Below are 20,834 nucleotides of genomic sequence, written 5' to 3'. Positions count from 1 at the left end.
AGTGCAAGTCTTTTCAAGCCTCATGGTAGAGTGGGCTCTTCGGTGTCGCCTTGCTACCCTCCGCGAAGTGGGAGATACTCCAAAGCCGGTTCATGTTCATGGAATTAGTTAACAACCGTCCATGCAAGTACAAATGAGAATCTCTTATTGGTTGGAACACCTCTTTTTCTGGTCGAATAGCGCCCGGTGAACTGAGCCAAAAATCGCAAGATAAACTTTGTAGCGTTGATATGATTTCTCTGCACATGAATGCCGGGTAGCGACAAAGTGAGAAAAGGAGACGTTCTAGAGTACACAATGAAAGCGTCATCAGCAGGCTGAAGTGCTTTCTTTTTAGACAGTTCTAATGCGCTACTTCTACTGGCTACCGTCTAGGTGGTAGTCACTGCGATGACAAAGAAGTATTGTTGCAGTGATGGTTAGGGAAACTGATGCAAGTTGTCGATGTTTTGTAGAGCTAAGTTTCCGTGCTTTCTTTCTCTTCTTTTTAACTGCTTGGGTGCCAATAAAGAAGTATTTATTATCCATTTGAGTCCTGGTCAGCTAACGATCGATGACTCAGAGCTGCTTGCCCCCTTCTTAGTATACTTCGTGCGGCATGGCATGCATTGGCAAATAGAGTCAACCACGGTTGAGCTGCCTGAGCCCAGGACCGTTAGTACAGCTTAACTAGCATGATGGAAGCCGCCACGTATGCGTGAAAGTAATCCCCGGAACTCTGAATAAGCTGTTGTCGCTGGCCTTGAGCTCGTCGGATGCCGTCTCTCATCCATGGAAGACCTTTCAACCCCGGAAAGTTGGAAAGCCAAGTCGCACACAAAGAAGCAAACAACAATTATGTACATAGCAAACCATTGAAATGTCCGTAAAAGGCCACTAGGTACCATTCAATTAGTATGACAATCCGATTTATCATATTCAATTCAACGCAACCACGCATGCTGACCTTCTTATCAACGCAAACCTTTTCGCCCAAGCCTCGCGTTATGACGGTTACCATGTAGGTAGTGGAGCGCTTTGCCTATTTTGCACCCAGGTGACGTCGCAGGTCTTGGGTTTGTCGCAGGCCGTTTCCCAACCAATATATTACAACCCTGGACGCCTCTGCGAGGGCAACGCAACAACGCCTGCTTAACCTCTTTTCCAAATCATATTCTTCCGCGCACACATCGCATCACGGCGGTATTCGAGGCAGTGAATTGTTTCGCTAGGCCTTGCTAGCCATCACCAAGCACGGGAGCGGCCGCCGCGGACTGCTTTCCGGCCCGCTGCAGTGGACACAAACACTCTGACCAGCTTCCAACAGCACCAACTTGGACCGCTACTTGAGATTCCTCACCCTAACCTTTTTAAAGCCGGCAACCCCAGTGGGTTTCATCTAATCGGTTCGACAACTTTTGCTTGCAAGATGGCTGAGTCTAGCACTTCTGATCCGTATGACCCGGCCGAACATTCAGAGACTGGACCTAATCCCGACGACAGAATTTCGGCACCTGATGAGATGCATAGTTCCACAGATACTCAAACCGCACTAACAGTACAACCAAAAATGTTCGAGCAGTCTCGTGTAGGTTTGGATATTGAAATGAATTACCTTTGGAATCGCCTCAAGAACATTATCATTACGAAGGGCATTTTGAATGCGGAAGAGGTCACTGGAAATCAATACGACAAGAAAGAACGAATTCCTGAAGGGCTCCATGCCTCATGGTCTCCAGAGTTGATATCCCAAAGGGTCAAATGGGTGAGTATGGCTGATGGTCTTTGATAAAAAGAACAACACGAAGCTGATCATTTTACGTCTTCATTTTAGCGTATGCGAACGATAACATGGTCTAAGTTTTATCCATTTAGATCAGAAGAGGACTGGCTAGTTCGAGTAGATCACTTCTACTACCAAGGATGGTATGTAACTTATCAATTGGGAATTCCTGAGGCTAACAACAAGACAGTTCGGCTGATCATGAGTTAATCGTGCTATTCGCCGTGAAGAAGAATGTCATAAAATTCTACCAATACGACATGAAAGCTTCCCAAATTACTGAGGTTAATTAGACCCACGGGTATGTCAATATGATCATACAAAACCTTGCTCGAGTACCTATGCAAGTTACAACCAGCCCCGAAAATGTTGCCATGGTTTTCAATTCAGACCTTGAATATATCGAGTGGGCGAAAACGATGCTTATCAAAACCAGAAAGAATGACTCCGAGTCAGACCAGTCAGATATATGTGTTCTCGGCAATTTTCTCAGAGGAATCTCCCTCGGATATATCAACGACCAGGTACCTGGTAAGAGCACATACCCTGTTTTGGACCATTCCGAGGATAGATGAAGGGGCTCTGAAGCTCTACAAGACGCAGTTCACATTAATGATCAGCAAACCTCTTCAAGGCCTGAGGACACAGCACCTGCCGTAGCCAGAGATAAGAGCGACTTATCAAACGAGATTTCCGGATCTCAGGATGTGCCTGTGTCTCCGTCGTCAAAGGAGCAAAAGTCATCTGAGAGACAACTTCATTCTGAGTGGCAGACTCCGCCTGAGGAACAGCTTCCCCCGCCACCACCTAGTCCAGCAAGCAGGAAAAGGACGCACCACTAAAGCACTCCCAGCCTGAGAACATTAAGTCGGGAAACCAGAATGACAGAGCATATGACATCAAGTCCAGCAAGAATTCTCAGTATTATTTGGGCCACGACCCTTCTGACGATGAGTCTGAATATGGAAATCCAGAACTGAAAATGGAGGAGAAAAAACTGGATAACGAAAGAGTCATCAACGGCAACACTGATCATCGGTCCAGAAGCACAGCCTCGGAGAATCCTAGCACTGGAGAGAAGTTCAGTTTCAGTCATAGTACGGATGAGCTCAAAGATACCAAACTCAGGATCAGAAGCTTTGAAGCGACCATTCGTGTCCAACGTCATAGCATCGCTGACTCTGAAGAAATAGAGCATACCAAGGACTCCATAGTCCTCATGCTCACTGAAGAGGCTGCAACCCTTAGAGGTAACTCTAGGAAACTTGAAAAAGAAACTACAACCCTTAGAGAGAACTCTAGGAAGCTCGGAGAAGAGTTTGAGGACCTTAGGGGGAAGAAGCGGCTTTTGGAGGATGAATGCGCAGAGCTCCGTCGTGCAAAGAGGCGTCATTCCTGAGTGCCTCCTGGGAATGCCTTGAAATCAAGTAAAGCCTACAGATAAGCTTTCTCACGCAGGAAACTACTAGTCGAAAGAAATTGAAATGAAGATCGGAGGTGTTGTGTAAGCTGATCACTATGTAGACTTGGAAAGGGAATCGCCAGATTGACGGCATGGATTTCTTTTTGGTATTCTCTACCTTAATGCATAGCTTTCCTTCCCAGGCATTTGGCGAGCCTCAGAGGCTGAACTAAAACTTCCTACAAAAGTGCCAAGCGAATGTGTCAGTGATATTTGGAGTATTGCAATTTGTGGTCTCAGTACTGGCTTTGTTGGATTGTCGGGCATGCGCATAGCTCACACGCAGCCTTGCGTAGCTTGGAGGCGGTACTTAGCCCGAGCACCTTCTTGAACAGTTCTCGCTCTTTCCTGTCTGGTTGCTTAACAGAAGCCTTTCCCAAAACGGCTAGCTCCGGGCCCAGGTGTCGGCGCGGGTCTTGAGTCCTTCGCCGACCGTCTTACACCCAACACCTTTCAACTTCGGACACCGTTGCAAGGTCACCACGAACTTCTTGTCAGCGGCGCAGCACTTCTTCGTCAGTCTCGCGCTAACGCGCTCACCGAGGCAGTGACGCGTCTCGCCGAATCTTCTTCATCGTTGCCAGGTTTCACCCGAACAGTTCTCGCGTGCTGCTTCCTAGACCGCGCACCGCTTTCTAGACACCACACTACTTCCTGAGCTACGCTGCTGCAGGACTAAAGGTCTTCCTTTGCTCTCAACTACACCAGCTTAGACACGGGATCATCAGTCACTCAACCTGTCGACACCGGCATTCTAAATGGAATTCAACTAGCCGATTTGCCAGCACTGTCTCACAAGATGTCTCATCCTGGCGCATCGGCTTCGGTCGAGCCTGCCTCTGGCCCTCCCACTAGTCCACTTGTCATAAATTTGCCGGCGCATGCGACTGAGATACACCCTTTCTTCGATTTGTGGGATAAAGACAAATCCACGCTTTGCGAATGGCGTTTCACATGGGAACAGGAATCCCTTGATCGTATGGCAAAAGTCTGGGAGGATATCAAGGAAGCTGCTGTTAAAGAAGGCCTCATTGATGCAACGGAGCTTACGACATATGCCTATGGCAAGCATGAAGAAGTACCAGAACAATTACAGGGATACTGGCCTACTCAGATGGCAGTCCAACTGATAGTATGGGTGAGTGCGACGATGTACGGGAAACCCTGCATAAATTAGCTAACCTTTTGTTCCCTCTAGGAGTTTACAGTGGCTGGAAAACAGCGACTTTTCGCCTGGTTCAAGTGTTACCCTTTAAGGGTCTCAAGAGAATGGTGGAGAGTTCGCTTCGATAACTTCATTGAGTTTGAAGAGTCCGCAGAGGGACCGTAAGGATATCCATCAACTCATGTTCGTACACAACTGACAATGAAACAGGTCCTTACTCGCAGAACGCACAATGTTCGTAATGAGAAATGCAGACAACGAGCATGTTGCAGACTTTTTCACATTCGATTCAGCTACGGGTACCATTATCGAAGCCCCGGAAGACGACAAGTATGCGGCTAAAATCTACCTCGACCTTGAAAGCCGCCACCGTAAGCGTAATTCCGATTTTGGATGCATACGTGTCCGTTCAGACCATGAGATTATCGACCGGGAGAAGAGGATGCTTGCTATGCAAAAGAGGAGACAAGAGTTAACCGACCAAGAAAGTGAAGACGAAGATGAATTTTTCACTAATGACTCTGAAACGGAAAGCTCGACAGCTTCAATTGACGACCGCCTTAAGTTCACGTCCAGTGGCCATCCTATTCTCTTTTATGATTCTTCAGATTTATCCAGAAAAAACCACATCTTGTATGGTTCTCAAGATCCATCTGAGGACAAGGACCTTGAAGGTTTCGTAGTGCCGGATACTCCCTCGACATCATCTGACGAATCCTCGACATTATCTGACGGATCCTCGCGATCTGAAACCGAAGTCGGAGACTCGGTGTCTGAAAGCAAAGAATCTTTGGAGGCTTCAGAGTCCTTTTCGGGATGCTCTTCAGAAGCCGACGAGCCAATGTTCCGGGATCCCTCAATCGATCGGACTGAAACTTCGTCTGAAGTCGAATCGACTTATGATCTTTTTGGGGCAACTTATGAGCTCTATCGGGCGCTTTTGTGGATGCGTTGCCAGCCCGTAAAAGCCAGAGCCGGAGAAGACGCAGATGCAAAGTCGGCAGAACTGGAGAAACGTGTGCTCGAATTGGTTTCCAGAATCGACCCTTCCAAAGTCCATAACGGATCAATGCCGATACCGCTGCTGCCTTCGAGCGAAGGGAACCCGGAACTCAAAATGGAAGAGTTAGGGCCGAACAACGTGGAATCCACCAGAGAATATATCGATCACCGACTCAGAAGCACGACTCCTGAACCTCCAGATGTTGCTGGGGACAGCAACGACGAACTCCGCAACACAATCAAGGGATTGGAAGCGACCGTCCGCCTTCAGGGTGCTAGGATTGTAGAGCTTGAGAAAGAAAACATGAAGTTGCGAAAGAAGCACATGCTGGAGGATGAGACTGATGAGGCCCGTCGCGTCAAGAGTCGTCATTCTTGAAAGATTTCCCGAAGTGCTCTGGTTTCAACTAGTGTTTTCTGGCGTCATGCTTAACAAAAGCAGGAAGCCACTGTACGATAGAACATGAAAAAGGTATAGCTATCCTGGCAAGTTGCTCACTACACGAGCCATGCAAAGGGAATTGCTGGACGGCGGACAGCACGGTTATTTTCTTTTGTTTCTCAGCTGCTTGCTTTGCTTAACTCATAAAACTCTTTTCCATATATTTAGCTATCCCTGTAGCTCAGGCTGAGCTTAGAGCTTTCCTGCAGGTACTACTAAAAAATTCTACGGATTTCATTATACGACTGGGTTGTGGGAGATGGAATCGTGGATGTTGATGTTGACCACTTTGCCCACAAACTCTATGGCTTCCAACTTCTTCGCTCTCTACTCTCTAGCCAGCAATGTAACTTTTGACCTTTTACCCACTTGAGCCTCGCGGGAACAATGTGGCTGGGAGTAGCGATGTGTATGTCGGAAATGGAAAACTGCAAAAGTATCAAGCCGGAGCTTCAGGAGGCCACCGCTCACGACCCCGTTGCCATGCATGACAAAGTATTACCGGTCTTCAGCAGTTGCGATATAAAATGACTTTCCATGAGGAACTAAGAGAGGCCCGGATAAGGCAAAGGCTCAAAGCCACCCAATGGACCTTGCAGTCTGAGTTGTCAGAGTTGATCTTCGAGGAAGGACCTGGATGCAGTCTGCAAGAAATTCTACCCTAACGATCTCCTAGTTCGTCATGTCTCCGGCAACATCGAGTAGCGTCTGTTCAGCGAGGGATTGACCCAGAGCGCTCAGGCCTACATTGCCTCGCATCCTAAGTGTGTGGCCTTGATCTACAAGAAACACATTCAACGATGAGGTGGTCGAGGAGAAGCCAAAGCCCAAAATAAGTATGAGTGAGCAGTCGTATGGGGAGGCGGGCGCTCAGTGATGTCTGCTTTTTTACGCACGTCGATGCAGGGCCTTCTGCTGTTGCTTGCTAGCGACACTGCGCAGTGTTTGGACATGGGCGGCAGTTAGCGAATGACAGCAAAATCGCCGCGAGTCTACAGTGAAGCTCCCACGGTCCCACCTGATTCACCGAAAAAGCACTGACACGCCACAACACAACTCATTCACCCACTCACACAACGTTATGTTTAATAAGAAAGGAAAAAAGAAAGAGGAAGTATCGAACCCGTCTCCGAAGAGACCTTCCCAAACGGGATACCTAGTGATCTATGGTTGGTGGCCGGCCGCACAGTAGACCACTAGGCCAGGGTAGTATGGCCATTTACCCCGTAGAGTCCGATGATTAGGAATTGGGTTCCCTCTAATATATAGTTGAGCACTATGGCTGCAGTGTGTGCTTGAAATAGTACATGTTACAAGCTACATGCTACAAGATTTGGAGCATTTGGAGAACTTACGTATTTGAATAAGTTTAGTACACATAATTAGCTTTGATATGCATGACTATGAACCCGTCCTCATCCAACTGCGGGGTTATCCCATTTGTCGCTTCAAATGCCTCCTTATACTTACGAAAGTGAAACTTTTACGAGCCCGTACATCTCGACAATGCGTCTGATTCAGCACGTCATTGTCACAAGCCACAGCACCGGCTACAGCTACACAATAGGGCCTGACCGTTGGTAGTGGAGTCTGCACTTCTATAATACCATACCATCATAGGTATATAACTTGCTTTCATACCTATCTACATGTAGGGTTAAATGGACATAGACAGGGTAGACAAATCATCCGGAGCCAAAATCGTTTGTAGGTCACCGTGTGATACATTCCATGTTTCCATGAACCATCTTGGGGCCTTGTGATAAATAAGCAAAAACATGAGTTTGATCTCTTTGTCGCGCGTGGCAATTGTCTTTTCCAACCGCATTTGCGATTCATTGTAGTTTGCGCTTGATGTTTGCCCGCCTAGCCGCATCAGTGTTTCACTATATAAGCCACAAAGCAGCACCACTTAACTGAAGTGCAGAAGTGCAGCTTTCAGTTTGCACTTCACGGCGCCACACTGTTTGTACTTAAATATTCTTTTTCTTTCTCGCCATTATGAGAACCAACAACCACGCCTTCCAACGCGCAAGCATTTCTTCCACCGATCATACCGACAACTTTTCGCAATCATGTCTGGGCATCAATTGCGCGCGGCCAAAGAGGCTTGGACATCCCCTCAAAAGGTTACGAACAATCGCGACAACGCGAAGTTCTTAAAAATCTATAAATCAGCAGTAAAGGCTGCGGTACGCAGCGACCTTGAGATACCAAAAGACTCAAGTCAGCCCAAGGAGTTCTCCAGAAGGAGATATGTATGTTAGAAGCTTACCTGGCATTTTGTGGAATCCACCGTGGCTAACGTTCTGTACAGATGAGAGTGGAAAGATCAGGCAGCCAGGAGAAGGAGATTGCCTCGTGGTTCAGCTGTCAGCGGGACCTGAAAGATGAGTCCAGCGGTTTTTGGAAAGTCCGTTTGGATGTATTCGCCATCACCGATGTCGAAGGAAGGTAAGCTGATCATGAAGCCGTCCCGTCTGTTGCTCTTCTGTACCTGGCATGATACAGGGCTACCGCGAATATGGAGGTCTTCCTCACCGTGAGGTGGACCAAGATCCTAAAAACGAAGATGAGGTCGACAAACTTCTACGCCTACGACCAGACTCAGGATGCCATCAACGAGGTTAGGGAGCCAAAAGGCTACTCATTGCTTGGCTTGGTCTCCGAGCACATCAAGAAGTGCGACGAAGACCTCTTCTGTCCCTTCCCCACCGAGTGGAAGTGGAGCAAGGACCTCGTTGGTGGCAGTGGATCACCAACTCCCAGCCAGGAACCGACTCGGAGCCAAGCACCATCTCGGAAGAGACCCGCAACGGCCGATGATCAGGCCAGTCACAAAAGGCGGAAGACGATGTCGAAGCAAGCATGCGACGACCCCGATTCGTCCGGTGACGACTCGGAATATGGCGATCCGACGTTGAAGGTAGAAGCTTTCGACAACGACACATCCACTACCACCACTACCACCACCAACAGTGCATCCGGGGGCACCCCAAGACCCTCGTCATCAAGCAGAAACCATAAGGGCCCTGGGCGTACTGGTGCGGTACCCGGAAATATGGATGGAGCTCACGGCGAACGGGCGAATGCCAGAGACAGCTTCATTCGCCAACTTCTGGCCGAACAGGAGGCTTGGAAGGCCGAGAAGAAGGGCTGGGAGAAGAAAGCGCAAGATTGGAAGGCGGAAAAAGAGAGTCTGGAGGCTCAGAAAAGGGACGTGGAGAACGAAAAAGAACATTTGGAAGAGAAGAACGCACGTCTCGAGGAGAAGTGCGTGCGTCTGGAAGAGAAAGGCGTGAATCTTGAAGAAAAGAACGCACGCTTAAAGGAAGAGAACGAGCGTCTGGTGGAGGAGGATGAGCGTTCGAAGACCATCCACAGAGCTCTGACGAACGAGCTTATGGCCACGAACAAAAAACTCCATGAGGCCAAAGAAAGGAAGAACTCTGTGGGCTAGTGTGGGCAGAAGGGAGGCGATCAAGAAATCCGCATCTGTGTCTTACATTGACTTGGATTTCCAGAGCGTTGGAAAGTCGGGTAGCGAATTTGGCGAATGGGTGATGCTAGGTAGTTTGACAAAAGTTCTTTTCTTGATGCCTTTAGGCAGGATACTTCAGAATGATACAGAAGACCTCCAGAAATTAGATGGTGTGCGGGTGCTTGGGTTCTTGACAAACTTACGTCATTCAGCAGAAAGTGAAAGAAGCGGACGGCTTACCTAGATCACCGTCCTTCCTCAACCATCTTTCCAACACAACGACCAACACCGCTCTCCAACCTATAACGCTCCAGCCTCAACAAGCAATTACCTCTCCTGGTTGAGCCCGTTACCAAGCTGCCATGGAGGGGTGGACAGACCCTAAGGACGTCACGAACGATCGTGACTATGTCGAAATCTTGGAGATTTGGGAAGCTTGCTTAGAGGCTGCGGTCCACCACGGTATTTTCATCCCACCTCAATTCAGGAAGCTCGTAGATCTTTCTAAAAGAAAGCTTGTAAGTGAGAACGTATTCATAGCTCTGTATACCTCACCGAAGCTAACCTTATCGCAAAGTTAAGAGGCGAGACCCACGACGAAGCTCAGGCCGAAAAGCTGGCCTCATGGTTCACCTGTCACAGCGCTTCGCTGGATATAACACATTCCAACTGGAAAGTGCGCGTCGATGTCTTCATCATAAAAGACCACAACGGAAGGTAATGCTCGTCCGAAACCATCCATTTGTCGTCAAGGACCTCAGTTAACTTACAAGACATAGGCATAGGAAAGAGATCTTCCTCATTGTAAGATGCCCTTTCCCAAACAAAGCCTATCATTGGTCCCTCGACTATTTTACATGGGATCCAACACTCGGAACCATTGACGACGTTGCTCAGAATGGATCCGAATTGGTTGAGTTGGTCTCGAACGACGTCGAAAGTTTTGGTGGCCAGCTAATTGATGCATACTCCAAGAACGGGAGAAAACTATTTGACAGCAATGGGCCGCCCTCATTGAGCCAAGCGCCACGGAGCAACGCGAAGAAGATGTTCGACCGAGCCGATAGAAAGAGAAGAAGGATCATCGAAGAGGAATCTTCCGAAGACTCTGAGATGCATGACTATTCTGGAGACGATTCAGAATATGGGAACTCTGACCTGAAGCCAGAAAACCTCATGGAAACTCCGGAACCTTTATTCTCAGACGATATCCACCAAGACCATGAACAGGCTTATGCAGTACCAAGGGATGCTGATCAAGCTTTCCGAGAGCTGAAAGAAGCAAGGCAGAAGATTAGGATGTTGGAAGCCGAGAAGGACACTATGGAGACAGAGCAGAAGAGTTTGAAGACCGTAAATGAGATGCTGTCAGGAAACATTAGGGAGCTGGAAAAGAGACTTTATGAAGCTGACAGCAAAAGATGCACTCACTAGCCGAAAGTTGACAAGAGACAAGCACTAGCAAATCCGAATGTCGAGTCTCCGGTAGGCATCGTGTTGGATCCTCAAAGCTTTGGATGTGCTTGTAGATGATCTGGCGAATGGGAGATCATGAGATGCTGGGTAGTTCGACAAAAGCCTTTTTGTTAAAACCTTTTGGCAGCATACTTCTGAAGGCACGTAGTTTAGCAGACTCTGAATTGATGTGAACCACAGAAGCAAACAACTTATACATTGTAAAATACGGCGGGACATCATACAGAAATACATTGAAGAGTGAGCTGTAACCATCAAAGGTAGGCGCTGGAAAGCTCCAGTGTGTGAAAGGGCCTACTTGCTTTCTCTGAGCTAGGATACCGGAGGTCGGTTGTTCCTGCCTTGTTTGTTGAAGCTGCGGAAGATACCTCTTTCACCTCTTTACCTACGTGTCTCGCAGCTTCCTGAAGCCTCTTAACACCACACACACCAACGCAGTTACGTCATCATCTGAAACAGACTGAACAGACCTACTGAAGCAGCAGATGTCTATCTTGCTTCTGCACTTCGCGACCTTGCACCATCCATCCCCAACCAACTTTACAGCACAACCGCCAACAACGCCCTCCAAACCTCAACAAGCAAACGCCTCTCTTGGCTCGACGCATTGTCGCTCGCAGTCATGGAGAGAATAACATGGGACTGGGGGGAAGCATCGATCGACAATGAGCCGTACGACGCTGATGAACTTCGCACGTATTGGGGAGCAGCGTTAGTAGCGGCAGAGAGGCATGGTTATACGGTCCACCAACGATATATGGAGCGGCCCAGAATCCTCCGGAAATCACTGGTAAGCAAAGAAATAATTTAATACTCATCACCTGACGGGGCTGAATATAGCTAACATAATGTGAAGTTCAAGGATGTCGGACACAAAGCGAAAAAGTTTGCCTCATGGATAAGCTTTTACAGTGAGCCTGAAAATGAAAGGCTACGGAAGACAGAGCATCGATGGAAATTCCGTTTGGATGTTTTCGTTCCATGCGGCGTGGATGGGCCATTGTAAGCTCTATTTCCCCTTCAGAAGCTTCCGAAATACTAACACCATATAACTCAAAGAACCGAAGAGCAGTTAATTCTCGTTGTGAGGATTGACAACCTTGATGCACCGGAGTTCTACACTTTTGACTCAGTAGTCAACACCATCACAGATGTTAGCTATAGTCGGCCACTATTGGTCAACGTGGTTCGGGAACACGCCAAGCGTTTAACTTCATTCCCTCACAAATGGCCCTATCACCTTATTACTGAGGATCGGCGATTTATGTTTTCCAGTACCAAGCTAATGGCTCCCAATCCGCATAGCCCTGCTAGACCATCTGCCTCGGAACAAAGATCACCCCGGAGCAACACAGCAAAAACCCGTAACCAAGGGCAGAAAAAGAGAAAGATCACAGTAGTGGAAGACTCATCGGATGATGACTCCGAGTATGGGAATCCTGCACTGAAGCCGGAAAACCTCAACTTCGAGATTACGTCTGCCGCTGCAGATACTACTGTCAACAACATCTCGCAACCCTCTACGCCAAATGGTCAAGTCGGAATTTGTACCAGTACAGACCTGAGCGCCAATCCGACCGCCAACCTGACTTTGGACACTCCACAGCCCTACACTCCAAGTGGACGCGTCACTGCCACTACTTCGCGGCCTTCAAGGTCGAACAATATTCGTCATTTAGACAGAGAAAGCCTCGAATTGGAGAGTGCCAGAAAGAGAATCAAAACTTTAGAGGCTACTAACAAGGGTCTAGAGGTCTCTAAGAATGGTCTGGAGGCTTCAAGTAAGGGCCTGAAGGCTACAAACAAGGAGCTTGGAGTGAAAAACAAGGACCTAGAGACTTCGAACAAAGCCCTGGGGGCTTCGGCCAAGATCTTGGATGCTTCGAACAAGACCCTGGAGGCTTCGAACAAGGAGTTGCAGGCTGAGAAAAAGAGTTTAGGGGAGTCGAAAAAGGATTTGGTGGCTGAGAATAAGAGCTTGGAGTCTTTGAACAAGTGTTTTGAGGCTAAGAGCAACGGACTTGAGGATTCGATCAAGAGATTGGAGGATGAGAACAAGGGTTTGAAGGCTTCATACAAGAGCTTGGAGGCTTCAAACAAGGGTTTGGAGGCAGTCAACAGGATCCTGGTGTTGAATATCGTAGAGCTTCAGGAAAAGCTCAAGGATGCAGATGACAGGGTACAGGAACTAACCAGACGGTAAATTGGACATGGGTACTTACAGATTGCAATCGAGGTACAGTTCAAATACAAGCAGGTATTCCAAACGTTGCGTTACATTATGTGAAGTATGCAAGAGCGAGCCATGAATTACCTATTTGTGTAGAACATGTTAGCCAGTGTGGAGATTGCGTAGGAGGAACAAATAAGAGGTGTTTGTATAAGACAAACAAGAGGTGCTCCTATAAGCAAACGAAATTCGCCTAGAAAAGGAGCCTCTAGCTCTAGTGTAAAATAGATATGCAGAATATATTCCTTCTCCACTCCATACGGGTTAATTTCAACAACCAATGATATCCTTGCTTTCAGGGCGGCAGAAATGTCCTCTAAGCTCAAGCAGCACAACAACATTAAAGTAAACAACTGAACAACCGAACATACCGAACCTTACGACCTCACCGAAAGCAATGGCGCCTAAAAGCAGAACCCTCAGGCCCTTAGCACTCTTCCCGCAACAACCTCGCAACGATGGAAGAATGGCGCACAGAACACGTGCGCCCGCACGACCGCGAGGCGGTCGCCGAGCTGTGGAAGGCCGCTCTGCCGGCCACGCGGGCCCACGGCTTTACAGTTCCGCAGCGATTCATGGAGGTGGCGCACCTGGTCGTGAGGGCGCAGGTATGCACATCATCAGCATATACTAATGGCGTTGAACGTCGCTAACGTACCGTGAAGTACAAAGCGGGCGGCCGCAGAGAGGAAAAGGTCGCGGCGTGGACCACCGCGTACAGCGTCCCGGAGGACAGGGCGCAGCGCTTCACGCCGAAGCGGTGGAAGTTCCGGATGGACGTTTTCGAGGAGATCGGCGGGGATGGCGAGGCGTGAGTTCTTGTTCCCTGCCTACTCACAACCCCTTACAACCCTCCACACGGTTGCTGATGGACGCTACTCCCCAGTGCCAGACGAAACGTCTTCCTCGTCGCGAAGCGCCGTGCCCCGGGCAGCGAAGACACCTGGTCCCCCGCGTACTTCGGCTTCGATCCCGCGCGTAACACCCTCGCCGCCGTCGACGAGAATGCAGACCCGCTGGCGAAGAAGATCGCGCAGGAGGTGGAGGCGTGCCAGCGTCAGCGTATTGCTGCTGCTGCTGCTGCTGCGGGTCCGAATAAGCGGCAGAAGATGCCCGGTGGTGGTGGACGGGCTGCTGCTTCGAAACAAGCTTCGGCTCCGAGCAAGAAGCAGTCGACTTCCCCCGGCAAGAACCAACCGTCCGCGTCTACCCCGAGCAGCAAAGGCGCGAGCTCTGCCCAGGGCGATCGGAAGTGGAAGGCGGAGGCCATTGTCATTGACGACTCGGACGACGACGACGACGACGACGACGACGACGACGACGACGACGAAGATCCCGAGTACGGCGACCCTGAGCTCAAGATCGAAAACCGGAACGAAGCGACGGCGCCGCAGCCGCAACCCGTTGCGCGCACCACTGCGGTGCAGGCTCCTACCCAGGCTTCGCGCACTTCAGGTCACGCTACGCCGACCGAGACTCGTCAGGTCGACCGACAAGGCCTCGAGCTGGAGGAGGCCAGGGAGGAGATCAGGAGGCTGAAGGCTGACAACAAGCGCCTGGAGACCACGAACAAGGTCCTGGGAGACAACATCGTGGTGCTGGAGGAGAAGCTGCTGGAAGCGAACGAGAAATTGCGGAAGGCGAATCGGAGGCGCTGAGGTCGCAACACCAGTTTACGGCGTCGTGGATTTTTAACATGATGGGGATGGAGATTATGATGGTCGGTGATTGGCTCAGGTTTTTGCTTGGTGTGTTAGGCTCGAGTGAAGGGCGTTGCCTAGCTGGGCCAAGTGCATCTATGGATTCTCTACCTCTCACACTTTCTCCCCAAACATCTACTGGCTCGCTAAGTGGTTCTCCTTGATTGTGACACACCTAAATACAGCGACGCCTTTCAAGGGCTGCAAGCCTGCGCTGCCAGTCCGCGACAAAGGCACCACCAGTCTCCCATTGTTCTGCCTACCTACTGCCTTGTTCCCACCACTCCCACCACCACCCACCCAACAACCACTACACGTCACCCCTGTACGGCTCCCCAGCAACCCGCTCACGCCCAAAATGGAGCAGTATCCCGACATGGACATTGACTCACCGGGCCAATACGCCGACGAAGACACCGGCGACCTCAGCATCCCCAGCGACTTCCGTAAGCAAAACGTCTGGCTCTCGCGCGTGCCCACCTGGCTCTGGGAAGTCCTCTCCAACTTGCACGACGACGAGGAAGTCGAGATCGGCACACTGACGACGTGGACGGAGGGCGGCGCGCAGAAGACGAAGCTCGCGCTGCACGACCTGCCGCGCTTCACTGAGCTGCCCAAGGAGTACAAGCTCAACACGCTCAACGCGACCCCGGGCAACACGTTCGTCTTCACCGAGCAGGACCACGGCTATTACCCCGTCAAGTACGTCCACCCCGGCTGGTACAGAGCCCGGCCTAGAGCTGACAGCGCGGCCTCCGGTGGCCACCGCGGCGGCAAGCGGCCGCCTATCACGAAGAACACGGTCCTCGCCGCGCGCGCCAGCCACGACGTGTCGCTCACGCCCATCGAGACCGGAAAGGCAGACGCGTCGCTCTTCCTCCTGCGACAAACCGCCCGCGCCCAACAAGCGCGCAAGCAGCGCCTCGTCCTCGAGCCGAACATCCAAGCGCTATCGTCCATAATCGGGGGCGCCGCAAACCCAGCCACCAAAGCAGCCATCAAGACCAACATGCTCAACGCCACCAAGTCCGCCCGCTCCACCAAGACCTGCGACAAGTACGCCCGCATCCCGCAGGAGGACCTGCTCGACCTGCTCGCCGCCATGTTCGCGCAGTACCGGTACTGGTCCTTCGACGCGCTGCAGGAGCGCGCCAAGCAGCCTGAGCGCTACTTGCGCGAGACGCTGGCGCTCGTCGCTGTGCGCGTGAATGCGGGACCCTGTGCGGGGACGTGGATGTTGAAGGAGCAGGTGGAGGGCGCGAGGGAGGCGATGGCACCTGAGCCGGAGTCCGACGAGGATGAGGACACGGATTGGAGCTTTAACGAGGATGAGGATGATGAGGAATATGGTGGTGTTATGATTGATTTGAGTTGAGTTGAGTTGGAGGAAGGAGGGGTATGGTTGGCGATGGACACATTTGGAATTCGTCCACACACTTCTTCCGTGGCAGTGGCACCTTCCACGACAACAATAAAACCAGCTAGCACCTCAACTACCACCCCACGACTCTGAAAACCACTAGCTCTACAACCACGAACCCCAGCACCAAAACACCAACCCCAAAACACCCACCCACCCCACTCAACGTACTGTACACACAACCCCAGCCCACCCCCCCATTCGGCAGCGACAAAAGACAGACAGCAACCGCCCTCACCCTACCCTAACCTAGGTCCGTAGCTAAGCAACCTAGTAGCCAAGCAAGTAGCGACTCAAGTTTGATCATAGTCCCACCTTACCATCAACGAACGCCACACAACCACCATTCCCCTCGCTCTCTGCAGTGCCGTGCCCCACACCACAGCACACATGGCCAGCCTGTACATACCAGTGCCCATGAATGTCCACTCCGCTTCCTCCCCCTCCGTTGCTCTCGTCTGCGTTACGCTCTGCTTCTCCCTCTCCGGGTCTCTCCCCAGCGGTCACCCGCCCCGCCGTGACGTTTGGTCAATCAGTCACTGACTGACACAGCCACGAGGATGATTGAATGATTGATCTCCCATGCGGAAATGGCATTACTAGGCAGTTGTGCATGCATAGGTGTGAAAACAACCTCAATGGCGCTGTATGTTTGTTTGTTTGCGCGCGGGATTGCGCGGTGTGTGTATGTATGTACCTACGTAGATCGCGTGGCCGATATGAAGGCAAGACAAACGCGCTCAGGCGCTCGCTTTGGCATTTGACCATTGGTGCTAGGTCACTCATGCATGCATGCATCATACGGCATTAGTACATGCAGCACCTCCTGCACCAGTCCATCTCTTTATCCAACAAAAGACAAGACTTGTACAACACCGAACAGCCACTTCACAAGCAAGCCCGTGCACGCAAACCTTCACACACACAAAACACATGAAAGACAGAACCCCCATTATTTCAGCTACCTAGAGCAAACTAAGGTAAAGTGGAACAGCAACAGCCAGTCAGCCACAGGCACAATGCCACCCAGCAGGCCGCCCATCATCCACCGATGGATATGATGGCATCAGTAGAGAGCCTTGGACCGTCCTACGCCCCATCGTGCCAAAGGAAATGTAAAAAGTGTGGAAGAAAGTTGAAAAGGAAGGAGAAAGCAAATTGCATAAGTATCGGTTTGAATGAACTCTCATTCCATGCTCCCGCAGTATTATGTCCTTCTTTCCCGATGGAAGATGTTTGCCTCGTTATTATGAGCCGTCCCGAATGCAAGCTATCTTTGTTGCCTGTGAAAGAAGAAAAGAAATAAAAGAACAACAAGTGAATGCATTTGAGACAATGCATGCCAGCCATCGTCTCTGCCCTGTCCCAATGCTGTGGTGTAAGTTGTGATACACTGATCGTGGTAAGAGGATTTGGCCCGTTTGGGTGCAAGTGTCGTGGTGAAATAAAATGTAAAGTGAGCATTCTGGTGGGGAAGTCGGATGTATGATGCCACATTGTGGAGAATGTGGAGAAGTCGTCCGCTAAGGTTCAATGACCATACTGACTGCTTGGCTGAGGAGGCATAGTGCACCACTTAGATGCAAGTGCTGGTGTAGGTGTGGATCGACAGCTGACGAGAGTAGTGGCTTCATGGCTGAAGGAGACCAATGGCAAGGCTCGGTGCGGCGCTCCATTGATTGCTTCAGAACCTGATCGCAAAGGTCAGTATCTCAAAGTGCCAATCATCGTCACTAAATGGCAGCTGAAGCATACCTAGATCATCTTGAAGCGCTTGGCGGCCTGGTACGGCGTGATGGCGAAGCCACCGCTCTTCTTGAACTCCGCCGCGATCGCGTTCCAGCGATCATTGTCGACGTGCTGAACTGCAAGGCAAAGCTTGCGGTCGTCTTCCTCACTGAAGATAGGCATGGGTCGCTCGGCCGGGTCTCTGTCGACAGCAGGGCCAGCGTGCTTAGCGCGCTTGCGATGCTCCTGCAAGTGCATGTGGTCTTGGACGTCAAAGTCGTTCTCGCCGTTCATCTCTGCGATGAGGGGGGCATTGCGAACGAAACGACCGTAGACAGACGCAGCAGTCAGGCCTGTCTGCTGGCCGTTGGCGACACGCCGCTCGTTCAGTTGCTTGGCGATTTCATCCCACGAGAGGCGCTCATTCTGGCGGAGGTCCTTGATCATGATGTTTTCCTCGTTCTTGGCCGGACTGTTCTTGCGGCCTGCGCTGATACCGAAGCCGCCACGACCGGAAGCGAGCATGCGCTCCTTCATCTCGGCAGCGTAGCTCTTAGGCTTGGGTTTCACCAAGGTGGAAGGTGCGCTAGTCACGGAAGATGTGCGGCTGTCATCAAGAGCCGGGGTCATGAACAATGCGGACTCTTCACGGTTGTGGCGTCCCATAGTTGTGTTGTATGATGGAGGAGGAAGGCGACCAGTTCCAGGACGACGAGGGGAAGGGTCGGGAGTAGGATCGCGATGACCACCAGAAGTGTCGGACTCTTCCTCGTCGTCATCCACAACTGTAATCATGTGGCGCTTACGCTTGCCAGTACCCGTCAAAGTACGGCGTGTGACTGTGTCGTCAGAGCCATCTCCGAGGTCTGGGACCTCTGGGTACGCGTCCTTGGTGCGTGCCAACATAGTGGATTTGTTCTGGCGGTTGTTGTCGTACTCATCGCTTCCGTCATCACTCTCCATGTGGGGTTCGTTGCGACGACGCAATGACAGCCTCTGACGGCGACGGTTCTCGTGAGGTGCTTCGATATCAAGAGCGTTGATGGAATCAACTTCAGGATGCTTGTGAGCGCGACGGTTCACGCGGGGCGTTTCGACGTCGAGGGCGTTGAAGGTGTCAGTATCAAGACGCTTGTAGGCGTGACGGTTCTCGCGGGTCATTGAGGCTTCGGGGGTGGGGGAGATTGATTCAGGGGTCGCCTGCGTGAAGTTCACAAACTTGGACATGACGTGTGCGTCGTCGCTGTTGGGGAAATGTTAGCAGCCTCGATCATTGTAGAGGTGTGTTATGAGCCAAGGTGAGGCTGTTGAAGGAACATGTAAGCAGAAAGCATACGAGGGAAGAACTTGCCTGCTGCGCAACACCATGATGCCTGTTTACTGGCGCGGAATGTCGGTTGACGTGAGAGGCTTGGTCCGCGGCTGCAGATGTGGTTGGCAGGTGATCGGTGTGATGCAGTCTTGTCAAGAAGGTTGTCAAAGAGAGATCAGGAAGCAGTAGGTAAGAGAGTTGAGGGAGCAGCAGGGAGTGAGGGCTTAAGGGTCGCTCCTGTGGTGGTGGTGGGCAGCAATGAGCGGTCAGTGCTGGTCCGCTTGACGCGCTGGTGATTGTTCCGGAGTTGTTCGGCAAGGTTGTGTCCAAAGTTCCTGCAGAATTGGAGTGGTCGGTCGGAGTTTAAGAAGGAACGAAGGATTTGACACTGACTATTGACGTCAGAATCCTATTGTTCTTACCATCAGTTTCAGTGCGAGGAAGGCGTCGCACGGCTCGCATGCCGGGTGAAGGAGCTCCGGGCAGGCCGTCGCTCCAGGCCATCAATAACAGCGAACAATGATGATGTGCAACAATAGCAATGAGACTGACAGTGAAAGATGTCCCTTGGTTCTTGCGCGACACAAAAGAAATCGCAGCTAGCAAATAAAGTAGCAAATTGTACAAGGAAGTAACAACTTCAGCGCGCCTTCCACAAAAATTTCCTGCTCCTAACCACACTTAGATCTCATTACATCCGTCTCTCCCTTCCATTCCCTACCCTTCTACCTCAAACTCCCATGCACAGCCCTTGCCTCTGCTCTTACTGCCTTCTCCTCTCTCTTCTTGCCCTCATTGTCCTTCGGCTTCTGCGAGAACACGCGCTTCAGCAGTGTTGTGACGGTGCTGGTGGTGGAGGTGCTCTTCGTCGAAGATGCGGATGTGGTTTTGACGCTTGCGGATGTAGAGTCTGCGGACATTTTGATGGATTGTTGGTGGTGGTAGTTTGATTGTTGTGGGTTGGAATTGCAAGACTAACGGATGGCGCTTCAAGAGGGAGGGCGGTTGGTAGAGATGTTGACCAAGGGCTGGGATAAGCTTTTTCTGACGAATCGTGTAGGAGATATGATTTGCGGTGTATCGAAGATCGCAGTGGACAAGAAAGCTTGACTTGGAGATGATGTGGATGCAGGCCTGTGTTCTGGTCATTTCCATCACGGTCCTCAAACTCAATTTATACTTCCTCACACCTCAGACACTTCGACTCACACACCCTCCCACCAACACGCTCTACGCGCCATCATCAAAGCCTGCAGCACCGCCCGCAGCCCCACCAGCATCGCAGCGTCACACTCCGCGCCTTACGCATGCCACTCGTCCTATCCAGGTCCAGAACAACACCACGAACGTCAGGCATCACACCGCCAAATCAATAGGTATCGTCGACGCGTACACCCAGGTGCCCAATCCAGACACCGCACGCAGCGTGACGTTGGATTTGGGTTGCGGCGGCGCGGTGCCCGGAAGCGGATTGGCGGCCGCAAGCTGTGCGTTTGGTAACCCCCGCATTCTTGCTGACCAATTTTCAATATGACTCTTGCCATCGTACGACCGGTATTCGAAGTGGGTGTTGAAGGGCGCGTCGTGCTGCGTCGCTACAGTGTGTGATTAGGTAAGCCCCGCATTCCTGTTTAACCCCGCTGTCAATTCGCAA

General features: G+C 51.0%; 9 protein-coding genes across 9 annotated transcripts; 6 read left to right on the top strand and 3 right to left on the bottom strand.

Moving 5' to 3' along the window:
• Window positions 1-1,408: 1,408 nt before the first annotated feature.
• K452DRAFT_313453 (uncharacterized protein) lies at window positions 1,409-3,161 on the top strand (the record flags this gene model as incomplete). Its single annotated transcript, XM_033543665.1, has 6 exons — window positions 1,409-1,744; window positions 1,814-1,905; window positions 1,953-1,998; window positions 2,056-2,293; window positions 2,366-2,501; window positions 2,579-3,161. The coding sequence occupies 6 exons, from the start codon at window positions 1,409-1,411 to the stop codon at window positions 3,159-3,161; spliced, it is 1,431 nt and encodes a 476-aa protein (XP_033391847.1).
• A 760-nt stretch (window positions 3,162-3,921) lies between these two features.
• K452DRAFT_322629 (uncharacterized protein) lies at window positions 3,922-5,963 on the top strand. The gene is made up of 3 exons (XM_033544532.1): window positions 3,922-4,362; window positions 4,423-4,550; window positions 4,600-5,963. The coding sequence occupies exons 1-3, from the start codon at window positions 4,024-4,026 to the stop codon at window positions 5,768-5,770; spliced, it is 1,638 nt and encodes a 545-aa protein (XP_033391846.1). The 5' UTR covers window positions 3,922-4,023; the 3' UTR covers window positions 5,771-5,963.
• A 1,945-nt stretch (window positions 5,964-7,908) lies between these two features.
• K452DRAFT_303019 (uncharacterized protein) lies at window positions 7,909-10,748 on the top strand (the record flags this gene model as incomplete). The annotated part of the gene is made up of 5 exons (XM_033542671.1): window positions 7,909-8,091; window positions 8,151-8,287; window positions 8,345-9,284; window positions 9,892-10,031; window positions 10,094-10,748. The coding sequence occupies 5 exons, from the start codon at window positions 7,909-7,911 to the stop codon at window positions 10,746-10,748; spliced, it is 2,055 nt and encodes a 684-aa protein (XP_033391845.1).
• A 664-nt stretch (window positions 10,749-11,412) lies between these two features.
• Window positions 11,413-12,993, top strand: K452DRAFT_303018 (uncharacterized protein; the record flags this gene model as incomplete). Its single annotated transcript, XM_033542670.1, has 3 exons — window positions 11,413-11,580; window positions 11,647-11,792; window positions 11,850-12,993. The coding sequence occupies 3 exons, from the start codon at window positions 11,413-11,415 to the stop codon at window positions 12,991-12,993; spliced, it is 1,458 nt and encodes a 485-aa protein (XP_033391844.1).
• A 485-nt stretch (window positions 12,994-13,478) lies between these two features.
• Window positions 13,479-14,678, top strand: K452DRAFT_303017 (uncharacterized protein; the record flags this gene model as incomplete). The annotated part of the gene is made up of 3 exons (XM_033542669.1): window positions 13,479-13,628; window positions 13,686-13,831; window positions 13,907-14,678. The coding sequence occupies 3 exons, from the start codon at window positions 13,479-13,481 to the stop codon at window positions 14,676-14,678; spliced, it is 1,068 nt and encodes a 355-aa protein (XP_033391843.1).
• A 499-nt stretch (window positions 14,679-15,177) lies between these two features.
• K452DRAFT_210674 (uncharacterized protein) lies at window positions 15,178-16,065 on the top strand (the record flags this gene model as incomplete). Its single annotated transcript, XM_033536171.1, has 1 exon — window positions 15,178-16,065. A coding segment is annotated over one exon (888 nt), but the record flags the coding sequence as incomplete, so codon positions are not given.
• A 1,015-nt stretch (window positions 16,066-17,080) lies between these two features.
• Window positions 17,081-17,831, bottom strand: K452DRAFT_148203 (uncharacterized protein). The gene has a single exon (XM_033535507.1). It carries the CDS (start codon window positions 17,635-17,637, stop codon window positions 17,230-17,232), a length of 408 nt encoding a protein of 135 aa, XP_033391841.1. The 5' UTR covers window positions 17,638-17,831; the 3' UTR covers window positions 17,081-17,229.
• A 62-nt stretch (window positions 17,832-17,893) lies between these two features.
• K452DRAFT_344971 (uncharacterized protein) lies at window positions 17,894-19,357 on the bottom strand (the record flags this gene model as incomplete). Its single annotated transcript, XM_033545436.1, has 2 exons — window positions 19,220-19,357; window positions 17,894-19,111 (listed from the first exon to the last, which is right to left on the bottom strand). Exons 1-2 carry the CDS (start codon window positions 19,234-19,236, stop codon window positions 17,896-17,898), a joined length of 1,233 nt encoding a protein of 410 aa, XP_033391840.1. The 5' UTR covers window positions 19,237-19,357.
• Window positions 19,358-19,909: 552 nt separating this feature from the next.
• On the bottom strand, window positions 19,910-20,733 carry K452DRAFT_322628 (uncharacterized protein). Its single transcript, XM_033544531.1, has 2 exons — window positions 20,160-20,733; window positions 19,910-20,090 (listed from the first exon to the last, which is right to left on the bottom strand). The coding sequence occupies exons 1-2, from the start codon at window positions 20,333-20,335 to the stop codon at window positions 19,973-19,975; spliced, it is 294 nt and encodes a 97-aa protein (XP_033391839.1). The 5' UTR covers window positions 20,336-20,733; the 3' UTR covers window positions 19,910-19,972.
• Between the last annotated feature and the right edge of the window lie 101 nt (window positions 20,734-20,834).

Source organism: Aplosporella prunicola (genome assembly GCF_010093885.1).
Source record: "Aplosporella prunicola CBS 121167 unplaced genomic scaffold K452scaffold_60, whole genome shotgun sequence".
In the NCBI taxonomy this organism is placed as follows: domain Eukaryota; kingdom Fungi; phylum Ascomycota; class Dothideomycetes; order Botryosphaeriales; family Aplosporellaceae; genus Aplosporella; species Aplosporella prunicola.
Note: the sequence above shows the minus strand (reverse complement) of the source record. Positions and strands in the feature narration are given on the sequence as shown.

Bases quoted from the DNA above. Each gene is read 5' to 3' on its own strand.
- K452DRAFT_322629 (XM_033544532.1), top strand. From the start codon at position 4,024: ATGTCTCATCCTGGCGCATCGGCTTCGGTCGAGCCTGCCTCTGGCCCT. The intron at 4,363-4,422 runs GTGAGTGCGACG...TGTTCCCTCTAG, and splicing joins CAGTCCAACTGATAGTATGG to GAGTTTACAGTGGCTGGAAA. The intron at 4,551-4,599 runs GTAAGGATATCC...ACAATGAAACAG, and splicing joins GAAGAGTCCGCAGAGGGACC to GTCCTTACTCGCAGAACGCA.
- K452DRAFT_148203 (XM_033535507.1), bottom strand. From the start codon at position 17,637: ATGTGGCATCATACATCCGACTTCCCCACCAGAATGCTCACTTTACAT.
- K452DRAFT_322628 (XM_033544531.1), bottom strand. From the start codon at position 20,335: ATGGAAATGACCAGAACACAGGCCTGCATCCACATCATCTCCAAGTCA. The intron at 20,091-20,159 runs GTTAGTCTTGCA...AAATGTCCGCAG, and splicing joins TCCCTCTTGAAGCGCCATCC to ACTCTACATCCGCAAGCGTC.